General features: G+C 38.8%; 1 protein-coding gene across 3 annotated transcripts in view; it reads left to right on the plus strand.

Annotated features, from left to right (window-relative positions):
• The window catches only part of ctif (CBP80/20-dependent translation initiation factor), a 218,924-nt gene extending 209,176 nt beyond the window's left edge, over positions 1-9,748 (plus strand). For all 3 annotated transcript variants that reach the window (XM_060848810.1, XM_060848971.1, XM_060848895.1), the window contains 2 exons: positions 6,086-6,139; positions 7,605-9,748. In XM_060848810.1, the coding sequence (XP_060704793.1) occupies positions 6,086-6,139; positions 7,605-7,820 (270 nt within the window). In that variant the 3' untranslated portion in view covers positions 7,821-9,748. The remainder of the gene's footprint in view (positions 1-6,085; positions 6,140-7,604) is intronic.
• Positions 9,749-17,642: the final 7,894 nt, after the last annotated feature.

The raw sequence follows: 17,642 nt of genomic DNA on the forward strand, positions 1-17,642 counted from the left end.
ATCCTATCCCGCCTACTAGTGTGGCCCCTCCATGTTCAATCCTATTCCCTATAGTTTGCGTCACCTCATTTAAAAAAAGAAGAGTATCTTTAAGAGTCATAGAGATGTACAGCATGGAAACAGACCCTTCGGTCCAATCCGTCTATACCGACCAGATATCCCAACCCAATCTAGTCCCACCTGCCAGCACCCGGCCCATATCCCTCTAAACTCTTCCTATTCATATACCCATCCAAATGCCTTTTAAATGTTGCAATTGTACCAGCCTCCACCACATCCTCTGGCAGCTTATTCCATACACGTACGACCCTCTGCGTGAATAATTGCCCCTTAGGTCTCTTTTGTATCTTTCCCCTCTCACCCTAAACCTATGCCCTCTAGTTCTGGACTCCCTCACCCCTTGTCTATTTATCCTATCTGAGCCCTAATGATTTTATAAACCTCTAAGGTCACCCCTCAGCCTCCGACGCTCCAGGGAAAAGAGCCCCAGTCTGTTCAGCCTCTCCCTATAGCTCAAATCCTCCAACCTTGGCAACATCTTTGTAAATCTTTTCTGAAGCCTTTCAAGTTTCACAACATCTTTCTGACGGGAAGGAAAGAGGTGTAATACTTGCAAATATTCATGTTCAAAGGAACTCTGATATACCAATACCCGGAATGCAGAAAGCCAACCTGTGGGTTCAACAAGCAACCAGAAAGGTACATGATAAGTTTTTCTATTGTGCGGTGATTGGAGTAGTAGAATTAAGAAATATTGCTACAATTATACTTCGGGTTTTGGTAAGACTACCCAGGGTGGTATGTTCAATTTTGGTCTCCATACTTAAGTGCCTGAAGTGAGGAGTTTGCCCTATGATGAGAAGCTAAATATATTCTCTGTAATTTAGAAGAAAAGGCAATCTTATTGAAACTTATAAAAAAACTGAAGGTGTTTAACACATGTTGAGGGATTACTTCTCTGGTCGAGGAATCTAAAACATGGCAGGACAAATTCAGTGTGAATTTAGGATTGAGATGAGAAATTACAGTTGGTTCTGCTGTAACACGCGTTTCTTCAATGCGAAATGGCTTTAATGTGATTGAAGAACATAGACTGTTATTTATAGAACATGAACTTTCTTTACCTGCATTGACTCTGTTAGGACACGGGGTAAACCCCTCTGCTAATTTAAACCTGCCACACAGAAAAGGTTTAATCTGTTAAAATTTGAGAGGCAGACTTATCCCAGAGGTCACTATTTAAAGTGAAAATTAACAACTTTTTACTTAAAGTCCAACAGAGAGTATTAAAACCAACAGCTATTTACAACTCCTTTCTCTTAAACCTATCTTTTACCTCCCACTCTACGATACTAGTCCAATTTTTTAAAAATCCAGATTAAGATTTAACAAAAAGAATTCAACTTTCAAAACCAGTCAGCTGTCGAATCTTCTCTTTGTATCTTCCTCTGCAAATTTTCCTCTTTCTTCATTTTGATGTTCTGCTGCGCAAACTTCTAATGATCAGATACCTTTCAGAGAGCTGTTCTGCTGGCAATCTGTACTTGTTGGTGGCTTGGCAGTTCTCCTTCAACTGTTCAAAAATATCCAGTTTTATATCCCAAAACATTTCATTGGTTTTAATATTATCAAAATACTAAATTCAAACTTGATTGGATTTTGGTATCTTGAGGCATATTGGCCAAATTTGAATTTGTTTTTGTCTCATGGTAACATAGCTGCTGCTAGCTGTTTCAACCAAATGTTACATTGTTACCTTGTTCAGAATACTTTGTGCTGTGTCCGGCAGGCCTTGGTAGCTTTTCAATTCTCTTAAAAGTATAGGACCTCTACACCTTCATAACAACACTAATGCCATTACAGCACCATTAGTTTACATAGCATGGCTATTGCATAATTTTCTTATAATGTGAGATCGCACAAGAATAGACGTATCATGTTATATCAGAACTGAATATACCTCGCTGATGTGAATAATTGGAATTTTCTAACTCGGAGGTTTGTGATTGCTTTGTCATTAAATATAATCAGAGCTAGCACAAATAGATTTTTGGTCTATCAGGATCCAGGAATATGGGAGCAGAGATTTAAGTAGAGACAAAGCCCAAGATCAGCCATAATTGTATTGAACAGCAGAGTGGGTTTATTGGGCCATTATAGACTATAGTCAGTTCTGATGTAACATGACAGTTTCATTCTCATGCAATCTCACATTATAAGAAAATCGAGCAATAGCCATATCATTTAAACTGTTAAAACGGAATCGTGTTTTAAGCGCTACAGGTCAGGAAAGTTTCTGTTCATTAAAGTCAACTGGCATTGAAGAAATACACTTTATAGCAGACCCGACTGTACTCATGCTCCCGTTTCTCATTTAGTTCCTATGTGCCTTCTCTATATCCAATGTTTCATGTATTCACCATATCCCACATAACCCCATCTTCCCTCATGCTCCCCATGACATCTCGGTGCCTTCTGCCCCTTGTATCCTCCATACTCAATCACAAGACCTTGGGGCCATGTCCTTGAAATAAAAAATGAAAAATAAATTACAATGATCTACTGCAAAACCTTTCATTAATAAAACTCATCCAAAAATATACAGCCCCTGTAAATGAATCTGTTATAAAAGACCTATATGTTATTCAGGTCATCAACATATCAAATGTAGATATAAACAGAGCTGAAAAATGTGTTGCTGGAAAAGCGCAGCAGGTCAGGCAGCATCCAAGAAGCAGGAGAATCGACATTTCGAGCATAAGCCATTCAGGAAGCCTTCTTATGCCCAAAACATCGATTCTCCTGCTCCTTGGATGCTGCCTGACCTGCTGCACTTTTCCAGCAACACACTTTTCAGCTCTGATCTCCAGCATCTGCAGTCTTCACTTTCTTCTAGATATATACAGACACAATTACAGATACAAAATAAAACCTTAATCAAAACATGAACACAGTGCAAACACAAAATGTGAATCCTGCTGATTAAGCAATTCAGGATCTTTTGAAGCTCATCCAAGCATTCATATGAGCTATGATTTAGTAATACACCCTGGGAAATGTAAACTGTGATGTCGATTGAAACTGGATGCCCAGATAGCTTTTCTTTTCTTAAGTTATACCAGATATTCTGTCAACAAATGCAAGACAGGAGCAGGCTGGGCACTTTTTTCTTCTTTAGCTGAAAGCTACTGAAGATTGATTCTCTTTTAAAAGGACTCGAGACGTTTAAATCTCTTCACATTATTACACTAGGGATCTCATGCAGTGTTCTCTTCAGTTTTGCATGCACGCTAACACTTTACCCAATGGAATTTTAACATTTACATAATGCAGATCAAGGCAATGATGTGCATGTGCCAATATTGGACTGGGATGGAGAATGTCAGAAGTCACACGACACCAGGTTATACCCAACATATTTACTTGAATCACAAGCTTTCGGAGCAGTGCTCCTACATCAGATGAAGTCACTTCACTTGATGAAGGAGCAGCACTCTGAAAGCTTGTGATTTTAAATAAACCTGTTGGCGTATAACCTGATATCATGTGACTTCTGACCTTGATCAATGCAATGGTTAATTAACTTAGCTTTCAAGGATTAAAGCCTATATGCAACTACTTTAATAAAAATTAATCTAACTTCCAATGTAGCATTTAATGACTGAAATTGAAAGAACAGTTTTTTTTATTGTTTCTATTTCACTGTCTGTCAATGAAAGAATTGCAGGAACCACTGTTGTTTCCCCACTTGGTAAGAGTATTCTGCTTTGATTCATGACACCTCGGAGGTGTCATCAACTACATGTCCTAAGAAAAGGTGCGTAAGATGAAGTGCATAAGAGGGGCATGGACAGGGTGGATAGAAAGCAGCTGTACCCCCGAGTTGAAGGGTCAGTAATAAGCGGGCTTAATTTTAAGGTGAAGGCAGGAGGTTTAGAGAGAATTTGAAGGGATAAAAAAATCAGCCAGAGAGTCGTTGAATTCTGGGATGCACTGCCTGGGAGGGTAGTAGAGGTAGAAAACCTCACAACCTTTAAGATATACTTGGATGAGTACTTGACATGTCATAACATTCAAGACTTTGGCTAAATGCTGGAAAGTGGGACTAGTGTAGATTTAAAGTAGTTTTGGTGCAGCCATAATGGGCTGATGAGCCTCTTCTGTGCTACATGATTCAATGATTCCATTAAAATGGAGTGAGGGATCTAAAATGTGCATTCCTACGTTGAAGTAGGCAAGTGTGGAATTGTTGAGTGTAGCCTCATTGATGACATCCTTATCCCATTAAAATCTGACATGATGGGAATGTGAGGTCAAACCCATAATTGAGTTCTACACACCATTTTAAATCCCCTCTGCCTCTGCTCCAAATGCCTGGAGGCATAAAAATCAAAGCCCTCATTTTCTCTTTTATCTTAAAATGTACAAGTTCTGCAAATGGCTAGGAGAAATTGGGGAATGCAAAATTTGTAAAATTTGCAAGCACTCTAACATCAGCATTACAGTCTTGTTTAAATTGTATCTATATGATGTGACTGTGGAATTGTATGAGGTAAAGATGAAGAGCAGATGCTTGGCCTTTGGTCCTTTCTAATATACAGGATATGAGCGTTTTGCAAGAACTTCGGCATGTTGATTAACCCTTCAAAGTCTTTAAGTACCTTCTGATGAATATTTAAGACAGTAAAAATAAATATTTCACACGCCAAGATTTGTGAATCTTTGGATTTATACACCCAGGAGACTCTGGGTGCTCAGTTGTTGAGTATACTCAAACCTGAAATCGTTGGAACTTTGATCACTAACGGACTTTCAGGACATGGGGATAAGGTGGGAATGTGAAATTGCATTTGAAGGTAAGCCATGGTCTTACAGAGTAGCAGAACAGACTCAAGGGTTTCATTTTCTGTTACTATTGTGCTTAAATCAGCCAGATTTATACACATCATTGAGAATATAACTCTGTATCCTTAAAGTCTGAAAGCAATACCTTATTTAACAATTCATCAATTTTGTTTCCGATTAGACTTCTTTTCATCTCCCGGTTTGAAGGCATAGGTTTATGGTAGAGTGCTGTCCAATGAGGACTGGTTACCTGCCAGTATCACAGTCCATTCTTTACAAGCTAGGTTAGACAATGAGGGCTGTCAGCATATGTGTGGAAGCCATCAATAAACTCAGCATAGAGCAAGCACCAACTCAGATACATGGTCAGCATTACACCATGAAGTATCCTGGTCCATCACAGAAGACAGTTCAATTTTTAATTCTTGGAGGGTAAGCACCTGCAATGATAAACATTTTCCTTCATACATGTGTTCCCTCTTGTTACTAGAGAAAATATACATGCATCACATTTTGCAGAGTTTTTTTCCAGTTTAGCAGTTCAAACTATAGGGCAGACAAACTTAGGTGATCTATGTCAGAAGATTTAAATCCTACTGTTAGTCTGTACATATACGACTTGTTTAAGAAGGACAAAGCTTACAAGGCACTGTCAAAAATTGATGGACAGTGAATATGTTGGCTGCAATCACAGGAGCTAAGCCAGTCCTAGTTTAATGACCAAATGGAGAACTTGTGAGGGCTTTTAAGCTGTAATTATTTTAGCTAGGATGTTTCTGAAACGAACGTAGCAATGGATTTATGGCGGCTGCAAACACTAATCTGAATGTGACACATCTCCCGGAGAGTGTAACAGTGGCAGCACACAGATCCTTAGAGTGTAAAACAGAGAGTATTCAATCCCTGAGTTTAAGACTGACCGTGGCAGTAATTATTCTTAAGAGATACATTTCCATTTAGAGGAAACAAGGTAGAAAATTACAGTTTGGATTGTAAGTTCCCTGCCTTCTCAGTTTGCAAATTGGAGGAGGCTCTGAGGAAAAGTGATCTAAAAGGAAAATGTCCCTGGCCTGTAAGTCTCGGTGCACCACAAATTGTGATGATCAGTGAAAATGCCAGTAAACTTTCCATAATAATGTCATTGCAAGTGGATGATATATAATCTCTGAATATATGTGAAGTCAACTTTCCTTTTTTATTCTCTTGCTTCCATAAATCGGATTTTGCCACCTCGCCTTAGCTGTTACAATCACAAGATGTCAAAGAAGATGCCGTTCTGTGTTGCTCGATGGAGGTAAGTTTTTATTTAATGTTTTCAGTGTTAGAGTTCATACAGACTGTCTTTAAAATCCAGCAGATAATGTCAATATTGGTCTTATGGTGAATCTAAACAGTTTTATCATCTTTCATATTGGGCTCTGCCATACAGAGTTCTGAACAGTTCAGGGTTAGTTAGTTATTCCTGTAGCACTAAAAGATTTTTGGCTTGCAATGGGTTAGGAAAATCAGTATTCATTCTGATTGGTGAACCTTTCTGAGGCCCTAATTAATAGTCATTCCTGGAGATGATAGAGAAGGGGGACATTACTAATCCACATTTACACCATCATCACTGATTAAACTACATTGATGCTCCCTGTTCCGCCACACTGTTCATTGTTGGGTACAGCAGAAACAGTAAGACAGTGAAGTGAAAATATTGCCACATTGAACCAATCTGGGTATAACTGGCGATCAAATTACCCTTTTGCGGCTAGAATCCAAAGAAGACTAAGTTGGGTATTGAGAATACTGAGTCATTTTACATCACCACAAAAGTAGGACATGATTTCAATCTTGAGTTCATTCTTAAAGAAAGTTCTTGAGACCAAGGAATTGCACCTGAGTCTACTACTCCCACCATATGGACAGAGGATGGAGGAAAATTAAGGCCTTCCTAGTACTTGAGTAACTACAAGCAAAGGATTGTAACAAAATGTGAACAGTATTTTTAGGCTGATTCTCTCATGTTGTGTTGCATGATGCAGGGAGCTTTGAGAAAGTTAACGCTGACAAAAATAGCCAGCTGTTCTCTCTTAAAGCTGATACATACAAAATGACAGAACTATAAAAAGTGTTAGTAGCTTTTACATTACAGTTACAAATACATTGTGATTGTAAGTAGATTCATGCAGGGAAGGTATATCTTCACATTTATTGTGTTGTAATGGACTTTTATTTATGACTATCTTTCCAGTACCTGAGTAAACATATGTGCCCAGGCAGTGAATGTTGGAAGATTATTCATAAAGTGCATTACCTGCAATATTTTTTTTCTGTTCAGATGCAGAGATCACTAGATAGCAATAAGTTGGGGAGGAGGGGGAGCAAACAGGGCTGATTTCTCCAACTGCTTCCAATTTGTGGTCCAATGTTGTTCACCAACAGTCAACCTCCTTGGGATGGGATAGCAAGTGTAGATCAGACTTTTAATTCTTGGGACCTTGTATTACCTGGTACTCAGTAAGCTGTGTCTTTGTCGCTTGAGCCATTGGAGTTATTTATTGTACTGAAACGTTCTACCCTCTAACGCAAGGGTGGAAACCCTATTCAAGCAGGCCTCATTCAAAGTTTGAGTAAAAAGGGAGAGATAAGAGAGGTAATAATTTAACATCGTCCTAGAAATAATTTTCAATTTCCACCTCTGACTTTTCTTAAGCATTGTGTTTTCAAATAGTTGACAGTGTAACTTTGACCTATGCCCTTTACCCATTTGACAGCTGCAGAGCACAGGCAAGCTGCTGGAGGAACAGCTGCCAGAGATGATGACAGAGCTGCTAGCCGCAGCACGCGACAAGATGCTGGGCCCCTCCGAATCAGCGTTGACACGGTCCCTCCTCCTTGAAGTCATCGAGCTGCATGCCAATAACTGGAACCCACTGACCCCTACCATCACGCAGTACTACAACAAAACCATCCAGAAATTAACTGCTTAAAAAAAATGAAAATATAAACAGGGGGGATAAAGATAAAACAGGAAGAAGGAGGAACAACATATGGGAAGGTGCTGTCTTTTTTTATATAAAAAAAAGACTCTTTTTACAGGAAAGAGAGGGAAATGTATTAAATTACAAAAAAGGAACAGAAAGATAAGTCCCAGCATGCAGAGAATCATTTTAGGGGCACATTCTTTCATTCGAGTGCCAAGCCTCCTTTCCCCCTCCTGTGTTTTTGATTGTAGTTGATCCGTTGACAACACACCACCCCATGGTTTGTGGAGGTCTGGAGCTAGCCTGGTATTGTGTTGAGTATGTGTATGTGTGCGCTCAGTGTGCTTTATTTGTTCTGCCATTGTGACAGCCGTCTTGCTAAGCAATTGGCAGAAGGTGACACTCAGCAGATGGCCTGGCAGGACAATAGGAAGCACATTCTATGCCAGGCTTGAAAATCAATTACTACATGCAGGGCAGGTTTTAAGTTGACCTTTTTTGTTTTACACATTTTCTAATTGCTCAAATTTTAGGAAAGGGTGCAAGGAAAAATAAAAAAGAAGATTGAGTTTACATCGGAATCTCACATGCATGTTCTTTTCGTACAAAGCCGAAAATTTTAATTTTACACAGATTCCAAATCAGTTCTTTCCAAAAGCTATGCATTTGTGTTAAGTGACTGAGAGGACAGTTTTGAATCTTTGTGTTGCATTTTGGTTGAAGTTTGAAATGATGGTGCCTGGGTACCAGAGTGAAACTGCCAATGTTTCATTGTCCTGGTGCTGAGATTGTGAAAAGCTGAAAGAAGACTTGACTTGGCCTCATACACTAAAATGAATGATGGTAGATTCAGTATCTAAAGCTATGAAAGGACATTGTAGCATAAATGTGAAGTACTTGCTAATATATTGTTAAGGGAAGGATATTCCCATGAGTTTACAGTATTCTATTTAGACTATAAGTCTACAATTAATTTAGTGTAATTGATTTTTTTTCCCCCTTAAACCAGTTTACCTTCATCAACCAGTAAAATGGCTCCCAGTATTATTTCTGGCTCAGGCACATGATGTGCACAAAAAGCTGTCTCCATGATACTTCGGCTAACAAAACCAGAAGTGGTACATTTTGAGAATTGGCTTTGATTTTCATATTATGTCAGATGATGCATATTCTGAAGTGTGCTCAAAGCAGTTTGATTTCTTGGGGCTGAAGCAATGATAAAGCAGGTATTTGCTCATTATCATATTGCTGTTTGTGTGAGCTTGCTGTACACAAATTGACTTCCACCTTGCCTCATTACAACAGCGTCTACACTCATAAATGCTTTATAGGGTATAAAGAGCTTTTGGTGCCCTGAAATTGTGCAAGGCGCTATGTAACTGCAAATCTATCTTTAATTTTAATGTTATAAAATGTTGAGATTTAAATTTTGCAGCTTCTGAGTTTGAACTCCACAGTATGTTGCTGCCTCTAACACACTACACATTGTGTTAACCTGTGTAATAAATGCTGACTGAATTATCTCACATGACAAGTGCTAAGTGAATCATTTTGTGTAATATGCGCTGACTGAGCTTGTTTGTGGTAATCACCTTGATTATCATTCAGCCATCTGACAATGATTGGTTTATTGTTATTGACATAATTCAATTGTATGAAGTGTCCAATCACCATTCTCTGGTATGGCTCCTGTTGAAAGAGGGAAGGGAGAAAATTGACTGTATCCTGTGCATGATAACAAATAGTTGGGGGCACTTATGAAACTAGGCTTCTTGCTAAGTCGCTGTATGAAGTTGAACAATTTAAAGCCAACAATGTTGTTTGTGATGTTTCCAAGGGCCTTGTAGGATGTTCGGCTCTTGACAAAGTGACAGAATACCAGTTTGTCTTAGAAGAATGAATTACAATGCATTCTCGTTCTTGGTTAAGTCTTTTGAAACCTGTCAGTTTTGTTTTTCTAGTAATAAGTAGGTTATGGTACAGTGAAGTCCGAGATCCAACAAATTAAAGGATTAAACAGTACCTTCTACTTTAATGGTATACAAGAGCCAATCACTATAAAAGCAGCTTCAAACTGACACTTTCTCTATTTCTTTTTGCATTCTTGCAGTACAACTGGAGACTGGCATTTATTTCTGCTTTTACTCAAAATTCCAAACATTTGAGTGGGAGTACCATTGGAGGTGTTAAATTCCTACCCTCTACATTATGATATTCAGCATAGAGTGGGAACATCATATAGCTGCTGCAAGTGGGATATTGAAGTCAGAGTGAGATGAAAGTTGAATTTAATCTGTTTTCACGTAGCACTAACAGGGCAATACCAGCCTCAAAATTGGCTTGATGTCTATATAACCACAATGGTTGAGCCAATGCAACCTTGATAGGCATTGTCAGTGGTGCCCAAAGCACTGACCTTGGTTCAAAGGACAGGTCACTACTATTGTGCAACCACATATTCTCAAACCCAAATATTTTGTTGTTAATTCGTAAGTGACATCTGAGCATCAGCATTTGTTGGTCATCCTTAATATCCCTTGAGAACATGGTAAAAAGTCACTCTTGAACCACTGCATTCCATGTAGTCTAAATTCATCAGTTACAGAGGGACTTCCGCACCTTTCACCCACTGACAGTTTAGTAATGGCAATATAGTTCCAAGTCAAAATGGTACGTGGCTTGGAAGGTACCTTCCCGATCGTGATGTTCCCATATATCCCATGTAGCCATATTCTTTTAGGTAGTGAAGGACATATACTTGGAAGATCTTACTGTTGAAAGTTGCCATGGCGCATCATGTAGATGGTACATACTGCTCCCATTGTTCATGGTTGGTGGCTGCATATTTAAGATGGTGGGTGGAATGCCATATCAAATGATCTACCTTGTCAAGGAAGGCTTTGAGCTTTGATAGACTGATACCCAAGCAAGTGGACAGCTTCTGTTACATTTTTGACATGTTAGCTTGAAAAGATATTCAGTAAGGGACTACATGAAAGATTATTGCACTAAAGCCAATAATGTTGGGGTGATGGATTAGTATGGATAGAGGTTTGGCTAACTAATAGAGAACAGAATAAATGGATTATTTTCAAGTGGCAAACTAATCAGTGCTGCAGTGATCATTTCTGGGACCTCAAATATTTACAATTTAATGATCTGGAAGAAAGGACAGTCTGTACTGCAGCCAAATGTGTTGATGATGCAAAGACAAGTAAGAAGGCAAGTTGTGAGGATACAAAGAACATGCAGAGGATTATAGATTTAGTTTGGGAATGAGTATAGAGATAATGTCATTGGAAAAGTAATCTAAAGCTAATGCTGTGACAATACAGGTTCAAATCCAATCAAGGTGGAATTTAAATTCAGCTAACTAGTCTCGGTAATGATGACCATGAAACTATCACCAATTTTTACATTTATAACAATTAATTCATGTGATGTGGGCATCGCTGGCTGGGCCAGTATTTAGTGCCTGTCCTTAGTTGGTGCTTAAGAAGATAGCGGTGAGCTGACATTTTGAGTTGGTGCAGTCCATGTGCTTTAGGGTGTAGGTTTGCTCACTGAGCTGTAGGTTTGATATCCAGACGTTTCATTACCTGGCTAGGTAACATCATCAGTGGCGACCTCCAAGTGAAGCGAAGCTGTTGTCTCCTGCTTTCTATTTATATCTTTCATGTGCTATAGGTAGACCAACAATGCCATACGAGGAGAGTTGCAAATAGCATACGTACTAATTAGGAACAGAAATAGGTCATTCAACCCCTAACAATTGTCCCACCATTCAATAAGATCATGGCTGATCAATTTGCTACATATTTCTACAAGTTACCCTCTATTCCCGGCAACATCCTGATAAATCTTTTCTGCACCCTCTCCAATTTAATAATATCTTCCTATACCAGAACTGTCCACAGTATTCCAAACATGACCTCACCAATATCCTGTACAACCACAATGTGCTGTCCCAACTCCTGTACTGAATGGTCTGAGCAATGAAGGCAAATGTGCTAAGCACCTTCTTAACCATCCCGTCTACCTGTGATGCAACTTTCAAAGTTCTATGTACTTGAATGTCTGTCTCTTTGTTCGACAACACTTCCTAGGGCCCGACCATTAACTGTATAAGTCCTATCCTGATTTTGCAGAATGCCACAACACAGAGAGATGTGGGTGTTTTAATTCATTTATCCATAACATTAGAATACAAATATGGTAAGTAATTAGGAAGGCAAATGAAATGTTGGTCTTTATTGCCAACGTGGTGAAGTATAAAAGCAGGAAACTCATGCAACCATTCTACAAGGCATTGATGACACTGCACTTGGAGTGCCATATGGACTAGGTCTCCTTACTTAAGCAGGAGAGGGTCACTCTGCTCTTTCCTGGAATGGAGTGATTATTTTAAGACGAAATGTTGAGCAGGTTGTACCTATACCGGTTGGAGTTCAGTAGAACAAAATTGGTTTTATTAATTATTCAGGTGGTGTGGTCTTTACTGATTGAACCAGCATTTATAACACATTCCTAATGACCTTTTTGAGAAGGTATTGGGCAAACTACCTTCTTGAACTGATGCAATTTATTTCATGCAAATAGACCCACCATGCTATTTGAGAGAGAGTTCCAGGAGTTTGACCCAGCAAAACTGAAGGAACAGGAAAGATGTTCAAGTCAGAATAGTGAGTTTCCTCAAGAGGAACATGCAAGTGATGGCGCATGTATCTGTTTCTTTGATTCTAGATGGTAGTGGACGCAGGTTTGGAAGATGCTATTGTAAGGAGCCTTCGTGAATTGATATTTTTATTGAAAATTATGAGAATGTAAGCAGGCATGACCATGTAGATGCTGAGTGTTTCTTTTGTTGGGATAATCTGTAACTAGAGGGTGCAGTTTAATAATAAGGGCTTCCCATTTAAGAGGGAGATGAGAAGGAATTTATTTTCAAATTATCTTCCTCAGAGAACAGTGGAGGCTGAGTCATTGAAGATGCTGAAGGCTGAGCTGAACAAAAACAAGACAAATAAAGGGTTATGGGGCCTCTGTGGGTAGTCTGGAAGTTAAGACCACAGTCAAATCAGCCATAATCTTATTAAATCATGCTGTAGGTTTGAAATGTCAAATGACCTACTCAAGCTCCTAATTGTTATGATCTTCTGAAAATCGTCAGAACCTCCATTGCCCGAGCTGCAATCAGCTCCTTGTGAGACAAACCCCAGTAGCTCAGTAATGATCAGTTTGAAATATTTTTTAATGATGACTTGAAAGGCAGGAATACTCCAGATGATCTTCTCTTCTTTACCCTTATTATGAAGTCTTTTGGTGTCTTTCTTTGGTAATCCCTCAGGATTGAAAATTATTTTCTTCCAATCCGATATTGAGGGGCCTGAGCTGACTAATATGTCCAGTGTTGGATCCAAAACCATGCCACAGGTTGGAGAGGTAGCATTTGCTGAAATGGATGGGTGAGATTTGCAGTCTTTCACAAAATCCTTCCCCTGTTTGTGTTTGGACATCTCACTCCATCTGTGTCCGTCAGGGACATGAGGAATGTTTGGCACTAGGATACGTCTTCTGTCGTTTATTTGGTTTTAAGATTCCCATGATGGGAGTAGAGAGCTCACGTTGGAAGTCTTGTGTCAAATATGTGAATGGATAGCCCTCCTTGTCTTCCTCCCCCCGCCCCCCCCCCCCCCCCCCCCCCCCCCCCCCCACCCCATGCAGCAGATTAATTGTAACTAGTGCCTCAACAGTGGAGATGTTGGACTAAGAGATGGCACTGGTATTGGTGCGCTTAGTTTGCCAGTGCATATACAGGTATTTGTAGAGGCATCACTGTAAATATTTCTTAAGGGAGTTAATGTGTCTGCTGTATATTGTCCATAATACCAATGCGTACAGGGGAGCAGGTAATCCAATGTGCCAGTGCAGTTCATGGCTGTTTGAGGAACAGAATGTTTGATGAAAAAGACCTCAAATCAAATAGGCATTAAATTGTGAGAGTGTAGAGTAATTACCAGAATGTGGAGGACAAGGAAAAGCTGAAGTTATAGGCTCAACATTTCAACACACAGCTTTTTGAATAATAAAAGGGCCTTTACTCTGAACCAATTAGAAGAACTAATGTAAAATACAAATAAGCTCTGTAACAAATGGACTTGAATGCACTCTGAATTATTATTTTATCAAATCTTATAGTACACAAAATGAAGGAGCAGTTTGTGAATAGATTACTTCCTTATTGGTTAACAGAAAGCTCAGCTAGTATAATTGCACATCTGACTGATGCAGAGACCAGCAAAACCACAGTTCAATTTCTGAAATGTGCTGAGCTAGCTTATCGCAGGTGGGAGTGTGAAGTGCTCCAATTAACCTCTGGTTTAAGCACAAGTGGAACAAAATCCGGCCATGGTTTTGTTTTTGTCCTGTGCTGAAACATGTGGACAACTGGTAAACGTGACTGAACTTGGCCTGTTAACAACCTGTTAACACTGAGAGATGTGAAATATAGATGAGGCACCAGAACACAGTTGTCACCTGTGAAACTTTGTCACAGTGTGAGTTAGTGAATAGAAGAGATGTGAGAAAAAGTAGAATAAATCATAATTGCCACAATATAATTCTGCAAGACTCTATTTGTTGATAACACTATAGTCAAGTTGGACCAATGTAGAATTCGAGTTCATAATTTCTCTACAAATAATTGATAGAGGCACATGACATACCAGGCTATATAAATATGCAAATGGTGAGCTCCTAATCTTGGCTGAGGCTTAGTAAATTCTTCTAGCATTATGGACAACAAAAAATAATTTACAAATTTAAAAGAACTCTTTCTCAAAGTAGTTCTATGCACCAATATAATTTGAACACTACTAAAGTTGGTTTTGTGGATGTTCTAAGTATATGTTCTAAAAGAATGGAGCTTCATGATTTCATACTCAGCAAATTATCTCTGCCCTTTTCTTCTGTAATTAAACAAAATGAAAGAATAAAAATTAAGTTATAATGGTGCTTTGATATGTACTTATATGTACAAATATATATACTGGGGAGAGCTTCATTTATAATTAGTTATGTGCAAGTTGAATAACTTTGACTATTAATAATTATTGCTGAAAAGAAAGCCATTTTCCCAAATCTTTTTGTCTTTAGCTCCTCAGGGCAAAATACCAAATTGCAAATCATCACAACAGGTTATACTACTGGGAAAAAAAGGGTGCTGATTGTTTAGTAAGAACATGGCCAAAGACCTGCAATAATCAGTTGACTTTTTAACTAGGCTCATTAAAAGTAACAAAACTTTATTTGTAAAGACCCATTTTCAAGAAACAAAAGGAATATGTTCATGCTTAGCCTTTTTTTAAATGTTGTTCAGGAGCTGGGTGAGCCTCAGTTTCCCTGTTATTTCCATCATGGCAGTACCTTGATCGGTCAGAGTCAACTTGCCAACCAAGCAAGTTCTTTTCTCTAGTAGTATAAATTGTGGTCATTTGAATTTTGACATTATTGCATTTGTCATGATGAACACAAGCTTAAAACTTTGACAATATCACTGTCTTTTGATAATATTCAAGTTGTGTATTATCAATAGATAATTAATGTTTTTAGTATCTGTCCTCCATAACGTAACATAAAAGAGGCCTCATTTTGTTACATCAGATTTTATGTAGTTAGCTAATTATGTTTGAGAGATTCATTTGACTATCTTTTAGTTTTTAAAATGAAACAAAACATTATATAGGTCAATATAACCCCCTCCCCAACTTTCTACTATTGACCAATGCAGATGAATCAATGCACAACAGTTTTGCCCATGACTTCTTAGTGGTGGTAACCTGTTTAAGCAATAGCTGATTTAATCACCGCGATGCTTCTGTATTACTTATAATAGTGTTTCCTCTGCAATGACAAATTTGTTGATTGATGCATGAGGACATCTTTTCTTAGTGAGTTATATTGAGTGTGCTCCTTTTGCTTTATACCCTATCTCTGACTGAAAATGTATCAGAGAAGCATTAGCAAGTGGTCAGTGTAGGGGTCAGTTTAATATACTTCCTTTATTGTGCTGTGAAATACATTTGTATCTAACCAGTATCGGTAGTGACAGAACTTTACAAAATCGGTTTTCAGTGACCCAGATGAGGAAGTTATTCCACAAAGTCCCTCACTTCCGTAGTTTACAGAGTGGCATATGATTCCATTTACACGCATGATGTGCATTATCCATTGAAAACACAATTTGGGATTGCATTTATGTCTTCTGTTGCTCTGGCCAAGTCAGTTCAGTAATTGACAGTTGAATGGACTGGGGTGAGGCAGTCAAGGCAGAGTCAATTGTTACATAATCCTGAAGAGCTGTGCAAGTTGGCCGAGAATCTCTTAAAAAAACAATTTTAAAAGCATTGCAGGGGTGATCAAAATGTCAGTCTGAGAAATAAGATTTTTAGTGTTTACACAAGCATATACAAAATTCTTTTTAAAAAGACATTGTGAATTTTGGGGGCAGCATCATGTTTCAGTGGTTAGGTGGCGGCACACTGGTTAGCACTGTTGCCTCACAGTGCCAGAGACCCAGGTTCGATTCTAGCCTTGGGCGACTGTCTGTGTGGAGTTTGCACATTTTCCCTGTGTCTGCGTGGGTTTCCTTCAGGTGCTCTGATTTCCTCCCACAATCCAAAAATGTGCAGGTCAGGTGAACTGGGCCATTTAGGCCATGCTAAATAGCCCATAGTGTTCAGGAATGTGTAGGTTAGGTACATTCGTCAGGGGTAAATATAGGGTAGGTGGATGGGTTACTCTTCAGAGGATCGGTGTGGACTTGTTGGGCCAAAGGGCCTGTTTCCACACAGTTGGGATTCTATGATTTTCAAAACTGTGATGCATAGATTTTTCTTGGGAATATGGAATTAAGGTACAGATCAAACAAGATCTAACTAAATGGCAAAACAGGCTTGAGGTCCTAACTGGTCAACTCCAGTTCTTGTGTTGCTAACACAGAAAATGTTGGATAACAGGTCTAGCGGTATCTAGGGAGAGAGAAACAGAGTTGATGTTTTGAGCATGCTTCAGAACTTCATTCAGTATATAAACAACTATGTAAAATTATATCTTGTAAAAATGCTTTGAAGCTTCTCAGGGTGCGCATATGCACAGATGATTTATAGAGGAATGCAGACATGAAATTTGGCGCAGCGTAGTATTTTTAAAAATGAGGTAATTTTATCCGGTTGCAGTCACGTCCCTAGACTTTACACCTGGTATTCTTGAGAAATGTCGAGCTTAGTTTGCCACATTTTATAATGCCTTTGAGCTAATTTTTAAATTCTGGGTTGTCTGCACGATTCCACAATTTAAATTGTGAAAATATCACCAATGTGTTTGGTCAATATATCAAGCTATCTTCAAGGAGAGTAGCTATGTGTGATACAAATGCCTTCACACCCCTGTTACTTGCCTCCATGGGTTTTTTTTAAACTATTAGTGAATGAACCAGGAGTCATCTTTAAGGGAAGCAATTAGACATCTCAGCTGACCTATACAAGTGAACTGACATTAGTTGTTATTGGCCCTTACACAATATTGAAAGTAGCACTGAGACTTGTCCTGGTTTTTGTTGGGTGGATTGTTTAGAAAGCATTTTGATATAGACGAGGCATCGGACATCCTTGATTGAAAACTAGTTTTTTTTTCATTTGTTTGCAGAGAGGCATTATGCATGAACATTTTAAATCTTTTATCAGCAGCAGAGCATCAGGCATCAGAATTTATGTTACAATTCCATATTCAGTTCAGCTTCTGTCGGGGCTTTGAACTTGATAGAAGACA

Source organism: Hemiscyllium ocellatum, chromosome 1 (assembly GCF_020745735.1).
Source record: "Hemiscyllium ocellatum isolate sHemOce1 chromosome 1, sHemOce1.pat.X.cur, whole genome shotgun sequence".
NCBI lineage: Eukaryota > Metazoa > Chordata > Chondrichthyes > Orectolobiformes > Hemiscylliidae > Hemiscyllium > Hemiscyllium ocellatum.